This window comes from Rattus norvegicus, chromosome 10 (assembly GCF_036323735.1).
Source record: "Rattus norvegicus strain BN/NHsdMcwi chromosome 10, GRCr8, whole genome shotgun sequence".
In the NCBI taxonomy this organism is placed as follows: Eukaryota; Metazoa; Chordata; class Mammalia; order Rodentia; family Muridae; genus Rattus; species Rattus norvegicus.
Genome location: NC_086028.1, coordinates 82,709,083 through 82,735,255, shown reverse-complemented (window position 1 = coordinate 82,735,255; position 26,173 = coordinate 82,709,083). Strand labels below are relative to the sequence as shown.

At 39.4% G+C, this 26,173-nt stretch overlaps 1 protein-coding gene and 1 long non-coding RNA gene across 4 annotated transcripts in view; one reads left to right on the top strand and one right to left on the bottom strand.

The window, feature by feature from the left end:
- Positions 1-26,173, top strand: part of Npepps (aminopeptidase puromycin sensitive) — an 82,495-nt gene that overhangs the window by 35,108 nt on the left and 21,214 nt on the right. For 2 of the 3 annotated variants that reach the window (NM_080395.1, XM_017597478.2), the window contains exons 4-15: positions 3,624-3,745; positions 7,394-7,501; positions 9,287-9,487; positions 10,202-10,298; positions 10,408-10,441; positions 11,165-11,279; positions 14,896-15,060; positions 16,694-16,798; positions 18,122-18,182; positions 20,937-21,046; positions 22,923-22,986; positions 25,247-25,386. In NM_080395.1, coding sequence (NP_536320.1) covers positions 3,624-3,745; positions 7,394-7,501; positions 9,287-9,487; positions 10,202-10,298; positions 10,408-10,441; positions 11,165-11,279; positions 14,896-15,060; positions 16,694-16,798; positions 18,122-18,182; positions 20,937-21,046; positions 22,923-22,986; positions 25,247-25,386 — 1,322 coding nt within the window. Of the gene's footprint in view, positions 1-1,627; positions 1,734-3,623; positions 3,746-7,393; positions 7,502-9,286; positions 9,488-10,201; positions 10,299-10,407; positions 10,442-11,164; positions 11,280-14,895; positions 15,061-16,693; positions 16,799-18,121; positions 18,183-20,936; positions 21,047-22,922; positions 22,987-25,246; positions 25,387-26,173 lie in introns of those variants that run through there. The other variant, XM_039086657.2, reaches the window with a different exon arrangement.
- On the bottom strand, positions 9,806-17,857 carry LOC134480862 (uncharacterized). Its single transcript, XR_010055779.1, has 2 exons — positions 17,103-17,857; positions 9,806-16,894 (listed from the first exon to the last, which is right to left on the bottom strand). It is a non-coding gene; the product is annotated as an uncharacterized LOC134480862 (long non-coding RNA).

Sequence of the window (26,173 nt, the reverse complement as noted above, 5' to 3'; positions counted from 1 at the left end):
TTGAGTTTAAACATATAATACCTAATTTAATTTTTGTTTTTTTTTAAGTTAATAGAACAATTCTTTTTTTAAAAAAATGTATTTGACGTTTGTGTGTGTCTCTGTGATGTGTGTGTAGAGCCTATAGAGATCAGAAAGCTGGTGCTGGAGGGACAGGTGCTTGTGAACCTCGTGTGACTTCAGGGAGCCAAGCTTGAGTTCTCGATGAGTGGCCAGTGCTCTTAACTACTGATCATCTTCCCAGCTATAGTAAATCCCACAAGTGTGACTGTATTAAATTATGAATATTGGGCCAACATGATACCCCAGTGAGTAAATGGCATTAGCCATAGAAACCTGGTGACCTGAATCCAATCCCTAGAACCTATGTAGAGGTAGAAGGAGAAAACTGACCCCATTTAAAAGAGAAAGAAAAAAACTCCAATAAAAATAAAACACCCTATTTAGAAGGTCTCTACCCACTAATAGTAACAACACAATTTTAATTTTTAAATTATGAATATCTGTGATAATGTTTATTGGAAAATCTTGACTTCCATATTATACCAAAGATTTCAGGATCAGTCAGTCATTTTTGTTTTAAATAAAGGCCTTGCCTCACATCTGTGAATTTGGAAGAGATAAAAACAACTAAATTTGGGGGTTGGGGATTTAGCTCAGTGGTACAGCGCTTGCAGGCCCAGCTCCGAAAAAAAAAAACAAAACAAAAAAGAAAAAAACAAACAAACAACTAAATCTGAAGAAAAAGTTCTCTACTCTGATTTTTATCAGTTCATAGAACTGGTCTTGAGTGAAGATGGAGTAAATTCTGAATGAACATAATCTTAGGACGTACGTCTTCAGTAGCCTTTGTGTTTGTCTCTTCAAACTTAACAGTGTACCAGTTATCAGCCAAGTAAAGCATCTCTGATACTGGCATCATTCTGAAATAGTGATTAATATCCCATAATCATTGTAAGGGGTGAAAGCTTAAGAACAGAAACACATTGTTTATAGCATTTTCCTTTTATAGAAATTGATTTTTAGTTTTATAGCTTTTAGTAAGCTTATTAAATTACTTCAAGATATGTAGGTTTTGCAGTTATAATTTCCTAAACTTTCAACATTTATGTTTTTGATAGATGTTGTGATTATCTTAGTTGTTTAATTTTAATCATTATTTTATAGTTTGTTTCTTGCTTTGCTCTTTGTTCTTGTTGTTTTTGGAGAGAAGGTCTCATTTACAGCTCTTGCTGACCTAGAAGTCTCAACCATGGAGACAGGCTGGCCTCAAACTCAGAGAGATCTGCCTAGTGCTGGGATTAAAGGTGTGAGCCGCTAAACTGGCTTTATGTTTTAAAAGGTTTACCATCCAAATATAAGTAGGTTGGTTATTGATATTAAGTATCTAATTGAGGAAACAATGTAGTTCCTTATGAATAGGTGTAAAATTAAAGATCAACTGCCTGTTGGTTCATCATGATATTTGATAAATGAAATTTGCCAAAAAGTCCTTTTTTGTCTAGTCACCTTAAAATTCCATTAATAGTAATGTTTTGTGATTAGTATTGTGTAATGTGAAACTAATTTAATAATGATTTTAAAAAATCTTTAACTTGTGTTTTGTTTGAATTTCAGGTAATTATCCTTTCCAATACTTTGTATTTTGTTTAGTAAACCACTCTTTGGAAGTGGTCACTGTCAGTATCTTGTTATGGTTTGATGGCCTTGGAGATTTAAAACCAAGTAAAAGTGTAAGCAGCCTTTCTTATTTAGTTATGAGTTTTAAGTCCACTTTTGTTACGAATAGGAGAAATTGAAAGTAGACTTACTATGAATATGAGTTAGAATAGAAAACACCGTGACAGGGAAAGCATGCTGCCAGTTTCACCAATAATTTTAAAAATTATTGTGTTTTCTTCGCAAAGCCTTAATAATGTAAATACATTATCTGCTTTAAAAAGCAGTAAATTCCTCTAGAAAATAGAGAGTAAAACACTTAGTTATTTTCTTACATTTTTGCATTAGTTATTAATTCTTTGTGTCCATCTTTAATAATTCTTATAGAGTCTCATAACTATATTGTTACTTATTGTCCTACTAATCTGTAATTCTTGTTAAAAGAAAAAGTAGTCCCTGGAGTTTGGGATATGGCTCAGTGGCAGAGAACCTTTTTAGCATTATTCATGATGCCCTGGGTTCATCTTAGCACACACACACACCAGAAAATATTCAATGTCCCTTGAGATATCACAGACCAGATGTCTGGTTTTAAAACTATTCAGATGAGCTTTAGTTAAACCATCAGTGTTGTTCGCAGCATGATTATTTATGCAACACTATTTTAGTGCTTACTTTGCTAAAGGAGTCTAAAATTCTGTCTTAACTGTCAGAATCACTTAGTGACACATGAGAAAATAAGTTTAGCCACACGGCAGACACACGTGTTTTTAAGTAGAAGCCTGTTATATAGACTTCTACTTGTGTGACTTTGAACCTTTCCGAAGAGCTAATTCAGTGTCAGGCATGAAATTTGACTTTAAGGCCATAGAAAAATTTAATGTCAAAGGAGAAAAAAAATCAACATTGAATCAATGTCAGACATCATTACTTTTAGCATTTCATTGACAGTTTGAAATATCAGGATATGATAGTCTGGTCTGATTGGCTAATCATTTTCCTCCTGTCTTTAGACTCACACACTCTAGATCTTGTTATAAGTAAACACACGGACAGATCAAGTCCAAAGTCAACATTTTTTCCAAGTACTTTATGTGTTGTGACTTGATCTGTAGGACGTACAGTGGACTATTTTGCCATGCATCTGAGTTCAGCTGCTGAATACTAGATATAGAATTGTCTTCATTCTGTTACTAAAAATAGTACTACTTTTTTTTTTTTTTTAAGCAAAAAGTCACACATATGGGCAAAACTGGTTTTGCTTTTAAAACAATAGGGTGCGTATTTAGGTTACGTTTGTGCTTAGCTTAGTAACTTCTCTCTAGTGCTCACACTCAGATGATTGAGTGAGCCTTCTATCTTAGTTGATCAAATATAATTGCTCTTCCCTATAATTCCTTACAAGAATATGCAATCATTGTTCTATCTAGATCAAACAAATATTGTCCTTAGTGGTAGAGTAATTGGCTACATTTTGTGTGCTAACGTTATCTTAAAAAGGCTAAAGACGTGATGTAATTGACCGAGAACAAGTTGTAGGTGAAAGTGTTCTTGCTGCTTACTAGTTTAAGGACTTTCACTTAACATTTTTTCCCTTGATTTTCTCTTGTACAAAAGGGGACAATTCTTTCAACTTTATAAACTATTCATAAACATTTTTAGAAGTCCCATGCACAGAAACACGGACATTTAATGTTTTCTTTCCTATTCTTCATATATTGTGGTAATTTGAGAGTTAGTGAAATTACTTTCTAAGCAGTCCCCCTAGATAAAACTTAGGATTAGTTTGCCATTCATATCAGTCAGAAGAGTAGTCTCTCCAGTGCCGAAAGGAGTATTTGAGAAAGGAAACGAATGCTTTGAACATTTGTAATAGCTTATTGAATATAAGTCTTGAGGGCATATTTTGGTACCTATGTTATTAAAATGTCAATAAAAAGATCTGTATTCATCTTCAATCACAGGTACAGGAACCTTAAAGATAGATTTTGTTGGAGAACTGAACGACAAAATGAAAGGTTTCTACAGAAGTAGATATACCACCCCCGCCGGCGAGGTGCGCTATGCTGCTGTAACACAGTTTGAGGTATGTATGGCTGTCACTAATGCTATTCTTGGCATTTTATTTTCTTTTATTTTTTTTCAACACAGGTCTAGATTGCCCTGGCTGTCCTAGAACAAGCTTTATAGCCCAGACTGTCCTCAAACTCAGAGATCTACTTGCCTCTGTCTTCTGAGGGCTGGCATTAAAGGAGTGTGCCACCACACCTGGCCCTGGAATTTGTATTTTTTTTTTTAAAGATTTATTTATTTATTTTATATGAACACACTGTCGCTGTCTTCAGACACACCAGAAGAGGGCATCAGATCCCATTACAGATGGTTGTGAGCCACCATGTGGTTGCTGGGAATTGAACTCAGGACCTCTGGAAGAGCAGTCAGTGCTCTTAACCACTGAGCCATCTCTCCAGCCCCTGGAATTTGTATTTTATATCAGGATTATTTCTACCAATATAAAGAAGATAAGTAGGGCTGGGGAGATGTGGGTAACTGTTTGACAGACTATTCTGCTCTTAGAGAGTTTGGTGATTTCTAGCACCCACGTTGAGCAGCTGAATAAACAACTCTAGCTACAGAGGTTCTGACACTCTGTCCTTTCTCTGAGGGCATTTGCTCAAACCTGCATCCGTGTACACATACACTTAGTAATCGTGAGAAGAGACTTTCAGGAAGAACAGGAGGGAATGAGGGCTATAGGTTGGAGAGTGCTCGTATATTCATGTCTATGTACAGACCAAGGTAAGGAAATTTAGTATCAGATTTGCTCTTGTTCTTGTTTTAGGCCACATAGTGAATCTGCGAGCTTCCAGGGCTGCACAGTGCTACCCTACCAAAAAGAAACCAGAACCAAAATATACATCTACATTTATATGTGCACGTTTCTTTGCAATTATCCTGCAATCTTACCTACAGTACATCTCCACTTTTTTTCTTTTTAAATTGACTTTTCAGGGTGTTTTTAAATAGTCAAATGCACTAATCTGGTTCATTTCAACTCCTTCACTGCAAACCAGAGGGCAGGGCTTGTTTAATCGTTGCTGCCTTCTACTTATCTGTGATGACCAGGCTGTAAAGAAAGGTACCTGCTGCAGCAAACCTTGAACTCCACATAATCCTTGTTCTTGATCTTGGTGGGTTTGGCGTCCTCCCACTGGGCTATGAACAGAAAGTCTTTGATTTCCTTAATCTTTCAAGGCATGGGGCTAGATGCTGGCTACTGCACTGGCTTCAGATTGTCTTTGATTTTGCCTTCTTTCCTACTTACCAAAAACCTTACACCTTTGGGGTTTTTTGAGATATGATCTCTCTATGTAACTTTGGCTGTCCTGAAACTCATGATATGAAACCAGGCTGATCTGAGACTCACAGAGATGGACTTGCCTCTGCCTCCCGAGTGCTGTGATGTCCCAAGGTGTATGCCACAGTGTCCAACTGGTTTTGTTGTGTTTTGTTTTTGTTTTTTTTTTTTCTTTTTTCTCGGAGCTGGGGACCGAACCCAGGGCCTTGCGCTTGCTAGGCAAGCACTCTACCACTGAGCTAAATCCCCAACCCTGTGTTTTTAAAATATTATGAAATTTGTTCTTTGACAGTTACGCATGCGCGTGCGCACGTGCGCGCGCGCACACACACACATACACACACACTCACTCACACACACACAGCATATTTCTCTCTCTTTTATCTCCCTTCCACACACAACCCAGATATCTTTCTCACATTGTTGCCTTTTTGTTTTATTTGGTGACTCAGATTTTGTATATGTATATGATTTTAAACTTGTTTTTTATGTTTACATGCATGCGCACATGAGTGCTTGTGCGTGTGCAGATTCAGGTGCCCACAGAGGTCAGGTGTTGGTTCATCTGGAGTTAAAGGAAGTGGTAATGCATGGGTGCTGGAGACTGAATCAGGTCTTCTGCAAGAGCAGCAATACATGTGCTTAACCTCTGTGCCATTTCTATAGCTCTCTCTAGTTTGGGCCAGGACTGACTGTGTGGCCGTGGGTGGAGCTATCCACTAGAGCCTGGTGGGCTTACTATTGGCACACAACTGAAAGCAGTGTCTGTTCCTCACCCAGAGTCAGTCTTTTTTAAAGGTTAGCATGGAGAGCAAGCAGGTGTGTTTTGTTTTTTTATTTAATTGATTTATATGTGTGGGTGTTTTGCCTGTTTGTATATCTGTGTGCTGCATGTATACAGTGCCTGCGGAGGCCACAAGAGGGGATTGGATCCCCTGGGCTCTAGTTATATGAATGGTTGTGGGCTACCGTGTGGGTGCTGGGTCCTTTGGAAGGGCTGCCAGTGCTCTTAACCACTGAGCCATTTCTCCAGCCCCTACTTTTCTTTTTCTGTTTTTCCTTCTTTCCTTCCTTCCTTCCTTCTTTCCTTCCTTCCTTCCTTCCTTCTTCCTTCTTTCCTTCTTTCCTTTGGAAGAGCAGGCAGTGCTGTTAAGTGCTATCTCACCAGCCTACCTTTTTAAAAAAAAAAAAAAAAGTTTCAATTAGGACTTGGGTGGCACAGAGTGAAACTGTGTCTCAAAAAACAACCAAGAAAAAGTTTTAATTAGGCTAGACTAGCTAGCCAAGGAGCCCTAATCCTTCTTATCTCTGTTTCCCCAGGACTGCGATTATAAATACTACCGCAGTCGAATTAAAGATCAAACATAATTCATCCTACTTGCTTAGTATGCACTTCCTGACTAAGCTATCTCCCTAGTCCCATTTTAATTTTAAAGAATGCTGTCTCTCTAAGTAGGTCAGATAGTGAGTTCGATGTGTAGCATATAGACAGGCCAGTAAGTAAACAGCCTGTTTCACATTTCCAAAGCATCTGTATTTATTCTCATTCTAGATAAAGGACAGAGTGCATCAGAGATTGGGAATATTTTTACTTATTTATTATATTACCCAACATGTTTTTATTATTGTATTGTTTATTGTTAATTTAAAATAAAAACCAGAGGCACTTTCTCTCATATTTTCCCTAATTTGAATCCTTACAGCATGGCATTAAATGGTCTGTGCTTTGGATTGTGTCTGCTGTGTTAGGAAAGCTGTTCATATTAAATCTGAAATGTTAAAATATTTTAATAAAAGCAAAAATATAATTACAAATAATTCTCATTTTTGTCGTGATCTGCAGCAGGATAGTTGACAAATCATTGCTAAGGTAACAGTGGTAGCAGCATTATGTTTACCGTAGCCAGCACTGAGCTCATTACCTAGAAGAACAGAAAGTAAATACTGGAAGCCTGTGGATAGAGATCAGTAGATGAGGCCTTGCCTGTTACACATGGGGCCCTGGGTTCTGAGTCTCAATCTTGACAAAAAATAAAAGGAAGGAAGGAGGTGGAGAGGGAGCTCAGAGGTTAAGAACACAGGCTAATCTTCAAGAGAACTCAGGTTCAGTTCCCAGCACTCACATGGCTACTCAAAATCAACTGTAATTTTAGGTCCATGGGATCTGATGCTCTATTCTGGTGTCCAAGGGTATGAGGTACAAACTTGGCATACAAATATACACGCAGAGAAAACACTCATTATAGTCAACACAGTTTTTACAAAAAGGAAAGAAATAAAGAACTATAGAGTTGCCTAATGAATGACAGCAAAACAGCAATGATTTCATGAAACAATCTCCGAGGTTAATTAAATGGTGTTTATGTTTTCCTTAAGGCTACTGATGCCCGAAGGGCTTTTCCTTGCTGGGATGAGCCTGCTATCAAAGCAACTTTTGATATCTCGTTGGTTGTGCCTAAAGATAGAGTGGCTTTATCAAATATGGTATGTATGTGCTAATAAACTTTTACTAGTCTCTGGTGACCCTGCTTTGTTGATTAAGTAGGATACATGGAACCACCCAGCATAACGCCTACTACAGGCAGAAGCATCGTCTTTCAGCCTTTGTTTTCAGTAAGTCCTGTTTTCCTCAGTTGCATTCTGATGGTTTTCCTCCTCGAGGAAGAACTTCTCCTAAGAGAGATACTGGCAAGTTTCTTACTGTGCGGTTTTAAGTCAGGATGCAGTGTATTCAAGGCTGTTCTGTTACTCACTTTGTAGCTCAAACTGGCCTTAAACATCTCTCTTCCTTCCTCACCTTCTCAGGTGCTAGGATGGTGTCCATGAGCTGCCATTTTATCTACTTTGTAAAATTGAAGGACATAAATTAATCATGCCTGTAATCCCAGCACTTGAGAGACTGGAGCAGAAAGGTTGCTCTAAGTTCAAGGCCACTCTGGGCAACATAATGAGTTTCAGACCAGCTGGGTTAAAGACCCTTTACCAAAGGCCAAAAAATAACAAAAACATCCAGCTTTGCCTAGTTACTAATGGAAAGAATTCCCTTGAAATGCCACTTTCTTCTTTTACATTACTAGAAAGGAACCCAATACTCTACAGGGAACATTCATTTACATTACAGTGTAAATGAATCTGAGGTTTGTTTTTTAAATACAAATAGGGCTTCCTTGGAAGAAAGGAGAGTCTTACTTAAGAAACAGCTACTGTACAGAAAAGAAAAGAAACAAAGCCACTGGAATGTGTTGTCTGTGGTGTGGATCGCTGAGTTCCAGGCCAGTGTGGTCTACAAAGTGAGTTCCAGGAAAGCCAGGGCTGTTCAACAGAGAAACTGTTGGGAATTCCCTAGGTAAAGGTGAAGTTTTACATCTTCCAGAGCTTTGGGACACGGTATTTGGAATCTAGAACTCACTAATACTCTTTAAGATGTAAGATTCCATAATCACTTTTATTGGTAATTTACTTTGTCTTGTTTCCTTACTTTTACTTGAAAAATATTGAGGACTTTTTAAAAAAAAAAAAAGGAAACCTAAAACCTCCTAATGCAGTCCTGCGTATGCTGCATGCCTCTGCATGCACATGGGAGGCAGAGACAATGGATCTCTGAGTTCAAGGGCAGGCAGAGCTGTATGGTGAGACCCTATCACAAAAAACAAAACTGAAACAAAGCGTCCCAATGTTTGTCATGTAGACTATTCTGGAAAAGTTACCTTGTTTTTAAAGTAAGCTCTATGGTGTTTTAACATTTTGCTTCCAATTCCTTAGTGTAAGAACTTTCTCAAAAACCAGGGAAAGTGGTTCATACCTTTGATCCCAGCCTGTGGATCCCTGAGTTAGAGGCTAGCCTGTCTTCACGGCAAGATCTACAACAACGAAGTGCACATCGTTACTAAGACCTTGTTTCAACAAAGGAAAGAAGAAGAAAAGAACTTGTTTGTTTGGTTTTGAGACCGGGTTTCTCTGTGTAGCTGTGACTGTCCTGGAACTCGCTCTGTAGACCAGGCTGGCCTTGAACTCTCTCTCTGCCTCTGTCTTCTGAGTGCTGGGACTAAAGGTGTGCACCACCATGATCCCACTGAAAGAAAATCTTCTTCTAAGAGCAAAGACCTTCATAATATAAAAAACACTGATAAATTTGATTAAAATATTATTCTAAGAAAAGGAAAGGAAAAAAGTAGTTATGCCTATAGGTTTTTGCATAGTATTTACTCGAAAATACCAATAAAAATCTCCTTAAATTTTTCTTGTTTTCTGTTTCTGTTTTCCTTTAAGAATGTCATTGACAGGAAACCATACCCTGATGATGAAAACTTAGTGGAAGTGAAGTTTGCTCGCACACCTGTTATGTCTACATATCTGGTGGCATTTGTTGTGGGTGAATATGACTTTGTAGAAACAAGGTCAAAAGATGGTGTGTGTGTCCGTGTTTACACCCCTGTTGGCAAAGCAGAGCAAGGAAAATTTGCACTAGAGGTAAATGTCCTTGAAGAGGATTGTTCCAACAGTCTATAACTCCAGGTTGGGGAATTTACATTTCTGATCAATTATTAGTACAGTTATTTATGATTTAATGGAAAGTTGTTTTGATACTTTCATTTCACTTTTACTAGAATTTTGAATATGCCATCCTTGATGCATTAGCATTGTTTTGTTTTGTTTTTTAAGATCTGTTATATATAAGTGCACTGTAGCTGTCTTCAGACACACTAGAAAGGGCATCAGACCCCATTACAGAGGGTTGTGAGCCACCATGTGGTTGCTGGGAATTGAACTTAGGACCTCTGGAAGAGCAGTCAGTGCTCTTAACCGCTGAGCCGTCTCTCCAGCCCCCAGATAATGATCCAGAAAACACAAACGTGGGGTGAAGGTAGTGGTTTGTATTTAACAGTGCATGACGTTGTGAGTTCAAACCTTTTGCTCTGGAGAAAAGAGAAAGAGAGAATATAAAAACAATTTGTTTTTCTATGGAATACTATGAAATTATATAGTTATTGATCATACCAGCTTATACATGGGCTACAGTTAGGTCAGTGACAACATTTGTTACAATTAGTCTTCAAAGGAAGTAGAGTTCCCTGGGATCAGTTTCTAGAAGCTTAAGATAGTTTGGCCTAAAGCAGGTTTCCTTTGTGGATTTCTATGTGGCTTACAATAAAGTATTCATAGGATGTTTTTTGTACTTTATAGGTTGCTGCTAAAACCTTGCCTTTTTATAAAGACTACTTCAATGTTCCTTATCCTCTACCTAAAATTGATCTCATTGCTATTGCTGACTTTGCAGCTGGTAAAGTAAATTTCATTTTATTGCTGAATTGTATGACTTTATTTGAATTTTGTAATTTTTGAGGAAAAGTATGCATATATATCAATAAATGTTTATTTATTTTATGAAGGTGCCATGGAGAACTGGGGCCTTGTTACTTATAGGTATGTTAATGACACATTACCCTGCCTTCTTTCAAATCACTGATTTCATAAGGGCTTCACTCTATTCACAGTTGAGCGGCTTTTGCTTTATGCTTTTCTGCCTCTCCTGAGTTCCATGACTATTTGAAGCATGCGATGGACTCCCTCGCTGGTGCTACTGTCTGAGGGCACAGTATTTTTAAAGGGAGCATTTAGCACTTGTAGCATTTTTAGTTGTGTTCCTGGCTTGTGTGTAGTGTGATTTCTTCCCAAGAGTTACATAGCTATTGCCCAACATGAGGAGCCTCCCCGATTCTGTATTTTCTAGGCAGATTTTTACATGGCTGTCAGCACAGTACAAACATGTGGGTTGCATAAGTTCTCAAGCTGAGTCTGTCTGTAAACAATTTCTCCTTCCACTTTCAGTTGCCTTGGATGAGCTCAGATCTGTAGAGCCTGCTCAGTGTCCCTTTGGGACCTGAGGTGACTTCTGCTGCCGCTTTTTCCTGTCTTCTGATTAGCAGTCCTAGTCGCCAGACAGCGCACTGACAAGCTCTGCTGTCCTTAGCCTGTCACAGTAGGCGACAGACTGCTGACCGTCTGTCTGTCTTATCCTTGCTGAGAAGTGTTTACTCGGCATTGCTGAAGCCACTGTAGAGCAGTTGATCATTGCCTGCATGCCCCGCACTTCTTCATGCTTTTATTGAAACACTTTTACCATTTTATTTATTCTTTTAAAAACAGGGAGACGGCATTGCTTATTGATCCAAAAAACTCGTGTTCTTCATCACGCCAGTGGGTTGCTCTGGTTGTGGGACATGAACTCGCCCATCAATGGTTTGGAAATCTTGTTACTATGGTATTTAATATTTTTAAGTGCTCAAATATATCCATCTGTGTCCTGCTGCACACTATTTTGGCCACACTCTTTCAAATTTGGCTATGATGCTAGGCCAAAAATTAAACATTTTCTTATGTGCTCTGTACTGGTGGTGCTTTAATCCTTATACTTGGGAGGCAGAGGCAGGGGGGATGTCTGGCCAGATTTGTGTACAAAGTGAGTTCCAGGACACACTGTCCACAGAGAAACCCTGTCTTGAAAAACAAAACAAAAAAAAAACAAAAAAAAAAAACATTTTCTTTTAAAAGGTCTGCTTTGCAAAGCATTTATCAGGGCTTTGCGGATACCTCAATGGTTAGATACTTGCCCAGTTTCAGGTCCTTAGATTCCCAGGTACCTAGAGGAATTAAGGGAAGGGAGAAGAGAGATATTTATGAGAACAGAGATGAGACCGTAGTTATTTAACAGGAAATGTTTTGTAACTACAATTCATTTGCAAATAGGAAATGTTAAGGTACTAATTTGGGTGAGAGAAAAAATTTGTCATAGTAAAAAAGGATTGAACTCCGCAGTGAGATTCCAGGCTAGCTAGTTTAAGTTATCTTTGCATAGTTTACAAATTGAACTGTATAAACACAAAAAAGTGGTTATGTGAGTCATTATTGTAGTTGCATAAAATAAGGTGAAGTTTGAAATAAAATTTTTAAAAAATCTGTAGAATAAAGTTCTACTAAAATTCTAACTATGTAATTGGAGTTTTCAGTTACTGTATTTTATATCTGTTAATCCTGATGTTTCACCTTTACTGTAAATAAAATTCTATCTGTGGGAGCCAATTATGTTAGTGTTTTGAAATACAGAGTTTAATAAATGAATTAGACTTACCTGTGCCCTGAAAGAACTGGAGACTGGACTTGGCCAGATTCCTTGACAGCACCATGGGCTGCCAAAGAAGTGAACCTGACTTAGATATTGGTTAAGTCCATGTGTACTAGAAATGAGCAAAAATGTGAGGTGTGTTTCAACTATGACCTAGCTAAGAACATTTTTAAAGAAAGTCAGTCTGTTAAAATAAGCTCTTCCACTTTTCTTTGTATGCTTAAAATTTTTCTTATAGATTAGGTAGCTTTTAAAAAATAACTTATTTTTATTTTATGTGCATTGGTGTTTTGCCTGGCTGTAGTCTGTGTGAGGCTGTCAGATCTTGGAGCTGCTGTGTGGGTTCTGGGAATTTTGAACCCTGGTACTCTGGAAGAGCATTCAGTGCTTCTAACTCCAACCCCAATGTTTTTAAATTTTCTTTGGAACTATATGACTTAATGCCTGCATTCTAATGTGTGTAAAAATTTCTATTTTCCCTCCGGTTTTGGAGGTTTTTGTTGTTTTGTGTTTTTGACTTTTTGAACTGTCTTGGAACTTGGTCTGTGGACCAGGCTGGCCTGAAACTCAGAGATCGTCAACCTCTGCCTCCCAAGCACTGGGATTAAAGGTGTGCGCCATCACCTCACCTGTTTCTGTTTTGTTTTGAGACAGGCTTTCTGTGTAGTCCTGGCTGTCCTAGGGTCCTTTATAGACCAACCAGCCTGGCCTTGAACTCACAGAGATCCTTCCCTCTCTGCTTCCCAGGGTGTAGGATTGGAGTCCTGTGCTACAATTCCTGATTTGGTATTTTCTTGGTATATAGTAAGTCCTACCAATTTTTTGTGCTCAACCTTGAGAAAAAATTGTTTATTACTAGCAGTAAATTTTAGCAGAGGAAATACACACTTACTGTTTTAAAACAACCTTTTGCCCTTACGTAATTGTCTTTATTAGATGCCAGTTGTTTCATAGACTAAAATTCCAAAGGGCTAGTGTTCAGTAACTTTGAACTAGCTCATCTTAGTGGGGCTTATTAACACCTAATTGATACTTAGATGAACAGCCCTTTTTACTATTCAACAAAGAATTCTCTGACCTTTAGATCCGTATTTTACATATTTTACATACTTTACTAAGAGGTTTAATCAACATCAATGAAAATTAGACTGATGTGTTCTAAAGATAGGTTTTAAATTTTTTTCATGTCACCTTTTTTTTTCATTATACAGAAAATTCTTTATTAGTTTCTGTGTCAAACCCACATAGATGTCACATATTTAATAGTGTTACCTCTGTACCAATGGAATAAGGAGGTTTACTGTTTCTAGACCAGGCTGTTAATTTCTGTACCTCACCACTATTCAACTCACTGTGCATTTTCAGACGTGAATGTTCTGTTTCATGAATGCATCAATGTCATTTGTTCTTGAGCTCCTTCCTGCTGTGAGTGATCGTCCTGTTAAATTCATGTGGTCCTTGGGGCTGTGCTGTGTCTGTTTAATTAGAAATAGAGACCCAAGTCACTGTTTGCCCCAGTCATTGTGTGAAGGATTCTCACCTTTCTCACTTGGCCCTGAGATCTGTGGTTTCGTTTGGGTTTTAAGAGAAATTCTTGACTGAAAATGGTCACTTTCCAGCCTGATGCCTTTTGCAATAAACTCAGAAATCTTTTTCTTGTGAGGGGGCCAGCATTTGGGACATAAATACATAAATAAATTTAAAAAATAAATGTTTTCTTGCTGGACAGAAAGGAAAGGAGACTGAGACTCAACATTTTTTAAATGTTTTTCTTTCTTCTCCTCGTCCTTATTTCTTTTTTCTTTCTTTCTTTCTTTCTTTTTTTTTTTTTTTTTTTTTGAACCCTGTAGCTCTGGCTGACCCTGGAACTTGCTATGTAGAACTGGTGGCCCAAAATTTGTAGAGACCACCTGTCTCTGCTAAGTATTGGCACTAAGGTGTGAGGTACCATGCCTGACCTTTTTTTTTTTTTTTTTTTTTTTTTGGTTCTTTTTTTTGGAGCTGGGGACCGAACCCAGGGCCTTGCGCTTCCTAGGTAAGCGCTCTACCACTGAGCTAAATCCCCAGCCCATGCCTGACCTTTTTTTCTTTTCCTTTTTCTTTTTCTTTTTTTTTTTTTTTTTTGGCATGGCCAGGTAATAAGATTTTACTTTGTAACCTAACCCTAAGCCTACCTCATCCTCCTCAGTTGTCAGATCATGAGAGTGTATATCCCAGTAGGGGCGAAGAGATGGCTCAGCGGTTTACACTGCTGGTGGAGAGAATGAGGGATCAATTCCCAGTACTCAAAGGGCAGCTTACAACTGTATGTAACTCTAGTTCCAGAGGATCTGACGTCCTCACAAGACATACATGTAGGTAAAACACCAGTGCACATGAAATAAAACTATATAAATGGGAAAAAATATAAAATTTTGCAAAGGAATGTACCCTCATAGTTCACTCCGGACATTGTGAGGTTTTTATATCTAATCTTTTCTGCTTGCTCGCCCTGTTTGTGCTTCTGTGCACTTAAGATGCCTTCCTCTGTTTACCCCTGGCAGCTAGAGGTTACTTGATCATAGTGTCACCAGTTGGCATTTCTTTTATTCTCTTTTTTTCTCTCAAATATGAGTTTATTGATAACTGGTTTCTGTTGAATTTTACTTTACAAAGTTACAGATTTTCAAGTACAGTAGAAGGGAGACATGCGTTCCCAGTAATGCAGTAACTGCTCCTATGTGTCCCTCACTCGCTTCTACCTTTACTCTTTTAGGAATGGTGGACTCATCTCTGGTTGAACGAAGGCTTTGCATCCTGGATTGAGTACCTTTGTGTAGACCACTGCTTCCCAGAGTATGATATCTGGACTCAGTTTGTTTCTGCAGATTATACCCGTGCCCAGGAACTCGATGCCTTAGATAACAGCCATCCTATTGAAGTGAGCTATACCTTGCAACCATTTCAGTGAAATAAGTAACTTGTTATGTCTCAGGATGTTTAAGATTCTGAAATGCAAAAAAAGAAAAAAAGAAAAAAAAAGCTGCATGGGTGATTTCCTTTGTGTGATTGATTGATTGATTGATTGGTTTTTAGCTCATGCCCAAAACTCTTAGGCTAAATTCTAAGTGATATTTCTCTTTAAGGTGGGGAATATAAAGAATTTTTTGTAGAGGTGGGAACTATGGGTATTTTTGTTGACCAATAGGAGGAAACCAACCAGTCTACTGAGCAATACTGTAACTAGTCCAGCAGCAGCTGTGCAGTAGACAAGGTCACTGTCCCGTTACCCTCTGTGGCTGTCTGCTCTTTGTCCTTATCTCTGGCAGCTTTTTTTGTTGTTTTTAAACTTTGTTTTTTATTGATAGGGCGTTTTAAATTTTGTTTTGCTTATTTTTTAAGGGGGGGGGTGTTGAGATAGGGTTTCTCTGTGTAGTCTTGACTGTTGTTGCTCTGTAGACCAGGCTGGCCCCCAACTCAGCAGCCTGTTTCTGCCACCCCCACCCCACCCCCCAAGATTAAAGGTGTGCACCATCATTTCTGGCTCTGTTTTACTTATTATTTTTGTCTGTGGGTGAGAGCCCTTACCCCAATCTGTGTTGATACCAGAGAACTTTTGAGAGTCTCTTTCTCTCATTCTACTATAAGTTTTGGGGATCAAACTTACGTTGTCAGGCTTTAGTTGCAGCTCTTTTACCTACTAAGCCATCTCGAAGTTTCTTTTGTTGTTATCATTTTGTTAGTTTGTTTTTCGAGATAGAACTTTGTTATGTGACTGCAGCTAGCCTAAAACTTACTGTGTAGATTTGGCTGGCCTTAAAGTCATGGGTGTTAATTTCTCTTTTTGTCTCCTGAGAGCTAGACGTAAGCCACCATATCTGGGTGGCTCTTGTGGTTTATAAATTTTGCATCAAAGAGCTGGAGTTATAGTTCTGCCCTGTTTAGCCATTGCTCTCAGCCTTCCTACTGCTGCCACCTTTTAATTTGGCTTCTCCTGTTGTGCTGACCCCCAATCCTAACATTTCGTTGCTACTTTGTAATTGTAATCTTGCTACTGTTATTAATTGCAATTTAGATATCTGATTTGCAGGATATCTGATATTTGCTGCCTATGAAAGGGTTATTCAACTGTGTGTGTGTGTGTGTGTGTGTGTGTGTGTGTGTGTGTGTGTGTAAAATTAAATATTAGTGGAAAAAATCAAATTTTTCCATCTTAATATTTCCCCAGACACATTTAAGAATAAATGGAGCATTAATGGCATGATCAAAAGAGAGGACCTAGGGGCTGGGGATTTAGCTCAGTGGTAGAGCGCTTACCTAGGAAGCGCAAGGCCCTGGGTTCGGTCCCCAGCTCCGAAAAAAAGAACCAAAAAAAAAAAAAAAAAAAAAAAAGAGGACCTAGGCTGTAATAATAGCAGGGAATTAAGAGGATATGTATTATTTTGAGGATTATCATACTTTTATGAGTTAGTTAAAAGAAGAGTTAGAAGGGTTTTCCTAGAAAGCTTTTTATGTAATTCAGTATTACAGGCTGTCTGCTTCCTGTCATAACCCTGAATCACACTGTCTGCCAGGTCAGTGTGGGCCATCCATCTGAGGTTGATGAGATATTTGATGCTATATCATACAGCAAAGGTGCATCTGTAATCCGAATGCTACATGACTACATTGGCGATAAGGTAAATAATAAAAATCATAATAATTCCAATCCTGTATTGTGAAATCACAGTTTTAAAGAAGGAATAAAATTTTGATCTGATTTTTTGTTTATTGACCTTTTTTTTTTTTTTTTTTTTTAAAAGATTTATTTATTTATTATATACAAGTACACTGTAGCTGTCCTCAGATACACCAGAAGAGGGCATCAGATCTCTTTACAGATGGTTGTGAGCCACCATGTGGTTGCTGGGAATTGAACTCATGACCTCTGGAAGAGCAGTCGGGTGCTCCCAACCGCTGAGCCATCTCTCCAGCCCTATTGACCTTTTTTATATTGCTTATTAAGGGTTCCTAGAAGAATGATACACAAGTTAGTATGCATGTGGTAAGAGTGGGAATCTAGCTGGGTGCTGGTAGCTCAGGCCTTTAATCCTAGTGCTTGGGGGGCGAAAGTAGGCAGGTCTCTTTGAGGCCAGCCTGGCATATAGAGTGAGTTCCAGGACAGCCGGGCCTGTGCAGAAACACCCGTCTCAAGAGAGGGAAACAAAGTGGAGGAAGGTGCTACACAACTTTGGCAGTTGGACATCTACACAGAGAATTTTAGGCCAGTCACGGCCACATCCTGTCTGTATTCATTTTCTGTTGATGTGGCAAAACACCATGACCAAGACAACTTCTAGGATAGAGGTTTTAATGGGATTTACAGTTGCAGAGGGCTAGGGACCATCACCATTCCTGAGGAGCATGTAATGGGCAGGAGCTAAGAGCTTTCTCTCCTGTGTTTTTGTTTTTAAGACAGGGATTCTCTGTGTAGCCCTAGCTGTCCTGAAACTCACTTTGTAGCCCAGACTGTCCTTGAATTCGGACACTGGCCTGCCTCAAGTGCTGGGTGTTAGGCGATTGTTGGGAATAAGAACACAACCACTACTGGCTAAGAGCTCTCTTGAGACACAGCCACCAGGCACAGAGAGCCAAAGGGGAATTACAAGAGTCTTTTGAAAACTAAAAGTCTGCCCTTAGTAACATACCTCCTCCAAAAGCCAGAGCTAATCCTTCCCCAGCAGGTCTACCCACTGAGAATCAAGATTCCAAAAACTGGAGCCCATGGGAACCATTCTCAAAACACCACACTATCAAGATAAATACATAAGGCACCACACTGAGAGAGCAAAAGTAGGAGACAGTTTTACTCTTAGGTAAAACTTAATGGGCTTCAAAAGGATTCATGCTTTTCAGCATATCTGATATTTTAGTAATTGAATACATTTACTTTTGATTAATGTGTGTATCTGCTATAAATTCTGAGATTTGACTCACTTTTATTTAAAATTGTATTTTTTTAGGACTTTAAGAAAGGAATGAATATGTATTTAACCAAGTTCCAACAAAAGAATGCTGCCACAGGTAATCTTTGAATTCTTAAATTTTTTAAGATTTATTTAAATCATATATTTAAGTATGCTGTCTCTGATTTTTACACACATCAGAAGTGGTCATTGGATCCCATTATAGATGGTTGTGAGCCACCATGTGGTTGCTGGGAATTGAACTCAGGACCTATGGAAGAGCAGCCAGTGCTCTTAACTGCTGAGTCAGCTCTCTAGCCCCTTGTTTTAATTTTTATCTGCACCCTTACTTTCACCTTTTTGTCATGCTGGAGATCAAACTGAGGACATTGTGTATACAATGCTCATGCTGTACCAGACTGAGCTGCAGCCTGCCCTCAAAGGTCATATTCAGTAACTTGGAGTAGAAGTACAGATAAAGACCCCGAGTTTGATTTCTCAGCAGTAGACCATGAGGTGCTGGAGCTAAACTGTTGTTCTACAGAGGAAGGGTCATTTATGATGATTGTACTGCACTTTGAGCTGCAAGACCAACTGTTTATTGTTTTTATTCCAGCTGTTTGTGGCATTCCCATATGCTTGGGCCACCGTTGGTCCTGTTCAGCCTCTTGCAGAAATGTACCGCCTGCCACTGTTCTTGCCTGACTTCATGACTTTATGATCTATTAGAATTTTTTGATTTGCCTTCTAACCTAGTACTTTGCTCTGTTCCATCTCTCTCCTTTCTTCCTTCTGTCCTTCTGTCCTTCCTTCCTTCCTTCTTTCAATTAATTTTTATTTTTTTAGACAGGGTTTCTCTGCTTAGCCCTGGCTATTACAGAACTCACTCTGTAGACTAGCCTGGTCTGGAACTCAGAGATTCTGCCTCCCCAGTGCTGGGATGACAGGCGTGTGCTGCTGTACCTCTTTGTGAGCTCTACTGCCCTGAGTACCTTACTTAGTCTTTGCTTATGTTTTTAGTGTCATCTCCCTAATTTTCTGTACTTTTCTATTTTAGAACTTGGTGGACATATTGATGATACTAATTAATTTTTGGTTTGTTTATTTTTTTGGGTTTTGAAAATCAGGTTCCTTATGTAGCCCTGGCTATCCTAGAACTTGCTATGTAGACTGGGCTCTCCTTGTACGTGCAGATCCTTTTGCTTTTACCTCCTAATTGCTGAGATTCAGGGCATGCACCACCACACCCAGCAACAGCCTTTGGAGTGTGTGTGTGTGTGTGTGTGTGTGTGTGTGTGTGTGTTTGTGTGTGTTTGTGTGTGTACATGAGTGTAGAGGTTAAAGGTCTATAATGAATGCCATTTCCAGGTCACCAGCTAGTCTTTTGTGAGCTTTTGTTTGTTTTTTAATCATCAGTGTATACATAACATGCATGCAGAAGTCAGAGGACACTTATTTGAGAGCTTATTCTCTCCTGTCATTAAAGGTGAGAATGGGACTCTGGTTTTAGGCTTCTGTAGCAAGCACTTTTACCTATAAACTCCACCCTAGTTTTGCTTTGCCTGTTTGATTGTTTGAAGATTTATTATTTTTAATTATGTGTATGTGCCTGTGCGGGGAGGGGAAGGGGGTATGGTCACATAAGTACATATATCCTCCAGAATCCAGAGGTATCGGATCTCCCTGAGGCTGGAGTTATGGGCTGTTGTAAACAGCCTTGCGTGAGTGTTTTAGAACTTAAATCAGGTTCTTTGCAAGAACCGTATGTGCTTAGCCAATGAGTCAACTCTCTAACCCAACCCCCAAATTTCACACACCATTTTTAAAGGCCCAGGGTTCAAAAAGTAGGCTTATAGGGCTAGCCAGGAAGCCCTGGGTTTCTGCCTGTCTTTACCTCCCCAGGGCTGGGATTGCAAATGTACACCACAATCTCAGCTTTTAAGTGGTTCTAGGATTAAACTCAGGACTTCATGCTTGCATAGGGAGCACTTCATTTATGCGCTTTCCTTTCAGGCATAACATACGTTAATGTTACCATTTTGATTTCCCTCTGTAACCAGTGAAGTTTATAAACCAAATTGGTTTATTTCTGTTCTATTCACATTGAATATATTTAAACTTAGACTAATTGAATGAGTGTCAGTAACTCTGTCAGTGAATGTTTAATGAGATTATACTTGTTTCTGTTTGTCTTATAATTAATTTTAATTTTCTTATTTATCAGAATGAATAAGTTCATTTTAGAATAAAAACCTAGGTGTTTTGTTTGTATGTGTGCATGCAGAAGCCGAGGGTCAGTGTTGAATGGCTTCCTCAGTTGCTCTCTACCTTACTTTTCAAGGGTGTCACTGATCCTGGACCCTAACCAATTAGGCCAGTCTAGCTGGCCAGCCACAGAACCCTCTTGTCACTGTTTCCCTAGTACTAGGATTATAAAGCTTTCCCCCCCTACAAAGTTTTTTGTTGTTGTTTTTGAAACAGGATCTCCCTACATAGTCTAGCTGTCCTGGAACTCACTATACAGATCAGGCTAGTCTCAAACTTGGGTCAGTCCTCATTCCTCTGCCTCCCTTTTGTAGGTATTAAAGGCACACACTCCCACACCCAGCTCATGTTCCCAATTTTCTTATGGGTGCTGGGTGAAGGGGATTTGAACTCATGACCTTGTGCTAGTATGACGAGTATTTGACTGAGTCCCCAGAAACAGTCTTTTTAGTACAATTTACTTTGTTGTAGCATTACGAGTAGAGCTTTTGTTTGAGTCTCTGTGTGATGGACCTGACAGTTGGTAAGCCATGCAATGTTAAAAGGTATGTGAATATTTGACACAGGAAATAAACATTTCTGGTTACTGTTTTCCTTTACCTTCTAGAGGATCTTTGGGAAAGTTTGGAAAGTGCCAGTGGCAAACCCATAGCCGCTGTGATGAACACCTGGACCAAACAAATGGGGTTCCCTCTCATTTATGTGGAAGCTGAACAGGTAAACCTGTTAGAGTCCTTGCATGGCCGGGTGTGCTGTGTCAGACATGTAATCTTTGTATTTAGATGGAGACGAGCAGTCATGAGTTTGAGGCCACCTTGACTACCTAGCCAGACAGTTTGAAGAACAAAGAGAGTATTAGCACACAAGAATGATAGATTTTTCTCTGAGGATTTCATTTCTCAAAACTATTATGCTTAATACAGACTACTAGTTACTACTTTTCTTTTTTTAAGGCTCAGCACCCTTTTAAACTTAGCAGGCTGCTGGTGTAGTGGTGCACACCATTGAACTTAGGACTTGGGAAGCAGAGGCAGAAAAGAGTTCTTCAGAATTTGAGGCCAGCCTGCACTACATAGAGAATTTCAGAGTAGCCAGTGGGCGTGTATGTAGAAAGACTTTTCTTCTTTCAGAGGCCGATTATCACTGTGTTGTGCTAGCTGGCCAGGATCTCTTACATTCTAAAATGCATTGTATCCATAACTCATAAAAATGATTATTTCATATGGATGGATGTTTGCCTAAATGCATGTCCCTGCACCATGTGTGTGCCTGGTAACCAGGAAGGCCAGAAGAGGGGATTGATCCCTTGGAACTGGAGTTGCTGGATGGTGTGTGAACACTGGGGAATTAAACCCAGGTCCTCTGGAACGAAGGACAGCCAGCGGTTTTAACTGCTGAGTCATGACTTCAGCTTGGATATTTTTATTTTTAGCTTTTATTCATTCATTTATTTATTTAGTGATGCTGTATATTGAACCTGGTACCTTTTCTTTCTTATTTGTTTGCTTGCTTGTTTGTTTTGTTTTTTTGGAAACTGGGTCTCCCTGTTTAGCCTAGACCTTCTAGAGCTCTGCCTGCCTTTTCCCCCAGGGATGAGGTCAAAAGCTTGTGCCCCTATGCTTGGACTTCAATTCTGTTTCTTGTACTTATTTTACTTACTAGTCATTATTTACTTAGTTTTACATTTGATTTAAGGAAGTTCAGATCTGTGAGAGTGTGTGATCTTTGAAACATCCCAGAATGCATTTATTGATGGGCAGTGAGGCAAGTGACTACCTATTTGTGGAAGGCTTTTTACCTATTTGTGGTGGTGGTGGGTGAGGGCACAGTGGAGGTGTGTGTGTGTGTGTGTGTGTGTGTGTGTGTGTGTGTGTGTGTGTGTGTGTGTGTGAAAGAAAGAGGTCGGTGGGCACTCCACCTTGGGTTTGACAGGGCCTTTCCCTGGGACCTGGGATCTGTTAGTCGCTAGGTTGGCTGGACAGCGGGCTCCAGGGATCCCATGTCTCTGGCTTGCAGTGTTCATTGTCACACAGCAGTTTTACACAGGTGAGGGATTGGTCTCAGGTCCTAGAGCTTGCATGGCGGGAGGACTGCGTGGCGGCTGAGTTGTCATCTTACTCAGAGTATCTTTAAACACATAAGCTATTGCTTTTGATTTTCTAGATTTGCAGTCGCCCCTACCTTTACATTTTTTCTTTTTAAGACATTTAAAAGTAAATTTTGGGGTTGGGGATTTAGCTCAGTGGTAGAGTGCTTGCCTAGCAAGCTCAAGGCCCTGGGTTCGGTCCCCAGCTCCAAAAAAAAAATAAAAAAAATAAAAAATAAATTTTAAAACTTCATTGCATGTACATGGCTCTAGGGCCATCACTGGAAGATGAACAACATGGCAGGGGCCACATCTCTGGAGAAAATTGAAAGCAGCTCCTTGTTAGCTAGGGGCTCGGCTCATGGCCCCTCCTCAAGAGTGCCTTTCCTTCCTCTTCCTTCGTATGCTCATCTCATTGCAGAAGTTAATGCTTCTCTGCCTGTATTGTCACAGAAACACTTCCACCCAAAATCAACCACTGTTACAGCCTATGCTTTGCTTCTTTAGGTAGAAGATGACAGAGTGCTGAAGCTGTCTCAAAAGAAGTTCTGTGCCAGCGGACCTTATGTCGGTGAGCAAATATGCTCTAAGAGGGAACTGATCAGTAAATTTGGGTTCCTTATAAGTAGTTTTCAAAATAAGAGTAAACATGTTATTTATTATTTGTCTAAGTATACTTTGGATCTAGTTTTATTTATTTTATATATGTGTGTGTGCCTGCCTGTCTGTACGTGTACCAACTATGTGCAGGTACCTGAGGAGGCTAGAAGAGGACATTACATCCCCTAGAACAGTAGTTATAGGCAATTGTTAGCCAAAATGTAGGCGCTAGGAGTTGAACACTGGTCCTTTGAAAGAGCAGTCAGTGTTTTTTTGGTTTTTTTTTTTTTTTTTTTTTTTTTTTTTTTTTTTTTTTCGGAGCTGGGGACCGAACCCAGGGCCTTGCGCTTCCTAGGCAAGCGCTCTACCACTGAGCTAAATCCCCAACCCTGTAGTCAGTGTTTTTAACTGCTGAGCCATCACTCTAGGCCTAATCTTTAAAGTCGTGTGTCTCTCACCAGGCTGGGGTGTCATACACCTTTATTCCCAGCATTTGGGAGTCAGGCAGGCAGTTCTCTGAGTTTAATGGCAGCCTGGTTTTGCCAGGGAGTTCCAGGACATTTAGGACTACACAAAGAAACCCTGTCTTGAAAAACAACAATAATAAAATGCATAGCTCTCTTATTGAAAGAGAATAAAAAAAGGATTGGAATAACCTAAGAAATGTAAGGCAGTGGCTCTCAACTTTCCTAATGCTGCAACCCTTTAATACAGTTCTTCTTGTGGTGGTAACCCCCAATTTATTTTTGTTATTACCTCATAACTAATTTTCTTACTATTATGAATCATAATGTCAATATGTGATATGCAGGCTATCTGATGTGTGACACCTATGAAAGGTCATTCAACACCCAAAGGTTGAAAACTGGTGCTCTGAGGACTGTGTTAGTTTTTGCTTTTGTTTTTTTTTTAAAGTGATTGAGCTTAATAAGTATTAATTAGTGATGATTGTCTTTACTACTAATGTCCTAGGCACTGTAGTTGATTCTCACTTTATTTTCTCAGTGTACACTAATGCTTCTCTTCTACACATAAGAAAAGCTGAGACTGGGGTTAAATTGCCCCGTCAGGTTGGTGTGGTGACGCACAGCTTTAGTCACAGGCCTTGGGTGGCAGAGGCAGGAAGGTCTCTGTGATTTTTTTGAGGCCAGCCTGGTTTACAGAGTGAGTTTCAGGACAACCAGGGCTGCGTCTAGAGACCTTGTCTCAGTCACTCTACCACCACTACCACAAAAAAAGAAAGGAAGACAAAAGGGGGAAAGCTGCTCCCAGTCACCTATGTAATACGTTTAGAAGAATGGGAGTTCAAATAAGTGGAAGTCCCTCAGTTTGTCCTCCCAACTACTTCTGCCTTCTCAAAGGCAGCTCTGCTTGTCATCAAGCCCTATGAAGTTTTAAGCAGGCAATTTAATTTTAATTGAAGACACTAAGGTTCCTTTCTTTTTAGAATAGTAGTTTCAGTAAGGAAGGGATATATCCACCTACCTCTCTGTCACCACTGCCCTGTCATGCTGTGTTCAGATATCAATGAAGAGGCCTTCTGTCCTTCACTGTTTCCACATTGAACTACTCTTCCCAGTGGAAGCCATGGATTTGATCCCCAGCGTTCCTTGCCTAATGAGAAAAATACTTAAATAAGTCTAACAAGTCAGTTTAGGGCTTTACTGTCCAATTAAATCCTGAGGTGCCACAACTGCTATTTTCTCCCTCATATTTAGAATCCATACTAATACTGACCAGATTCAGGTTTATTTAGTGTTGATTCTGTGCCGTCTTTAAATAGTTCTGTTAATATACTAAGACAAAGTCTGCCTTGCTGTTTGATGTCTACGACACTGGCTCTACCTTTCAATGGCTTTGGCTTTTAGATGTGACTCCTCCGTGCTGAAATAAATGGGTCCTGGGATTGGTTTTGATTGGAGGGGGAGCCTTTTAATGCAAGCATCTTAGAACATCGACTCCTCAAATTAACCGTAGAGTCACTGCTGTCTTTATTGCTTTGCAAAGGGGGAAAATATTCTCTTTTAGATGAGCGTGATTTAGATGAGCGTGATTTTGATAGTATCTTATCTTGTCCCTTGCACTAATAGTGTTGAGGTCACCTAAAGGCAGAGTTTAATGTTGAGAGTGTATCTTGGTTACAACCTGGCAGTCCTTTGTTTACCTTACCACATGCTTCTTTGAGTGTAACCTTGTCTTCCAAGTTTTCGGTTTGTTCTCTTCCTGCTTAGGTGAAGACTGTCCTCAGTGGATGGTTCCTATCACGATTTCAACTAGTGAAGATCCCAACCAGGCTAAACTGAAAATACTAATGGATAAGCCAGAGATGAGTGTGGTTTTGAAAAATGTCAAACCAGACCAATGGGTAAAGGTGAGTCTAGAATGGCATAGCTATTTTTACTTTATTTGAAATGATTTATTTCTCTTATTCCTATGTCTTTGTGACTGACTCTGAATTGTATATTTTTAATTTAGACTAGTATTTTCAAAGGAAAAACATTTCTAAGCAGATAGAAGGAAAGAATGGAAAATAGAAGTTGACTGAGTTTGGTCATGTACACCTGTAGAGGCAGGATTTTATTAAAGTTTGAGGCTAGTATGTGCTGGTGAGGCTGTTTCAGACAAAGGAAACAAAGGAAAGAGTAAACAGTGTCCTGGGGACGATGACCTCTGAAGTCTTGCAGCTACAGTTGCCTTCCATCATAAACAGCCAGGCTCTGGTGGATCTCTGCGAGTCTAAAGGCAGCTTGGTCTACAGTGTGAGTTCAAGGGTAGCCAGAGTACACAGAGAGACTGTCTTAAAAACCACCCAAGCCGCCCTACCGTTCTAAAGCTGTATTAGCCTCAGTTCTGTGTTGCCCTTATATAACTTCCCTCAAATGAGAGCAGAAATTTATAAACATTTGTTTGTCACTGAAATATGCAAACACTACTGGGTAAGTTATTTTCTACTTTGTAAAAGAAATACTTACTGCAATTTCTTCTTTTTTTTTTTTTTTTTTTTTTTTTTTTTTTTTTTTTTTTTCGGAGCTGGGGACCGAACCCAGGGCCTTGCGCTTGCTAGGCAAGCGCTCTACCACTGAGCTAAATCCCCAGCCCCGCAATTTCTTCTTAAAATTATAGGTTATCCCAAAATTTTAGTTGCTAAGAAATAACCA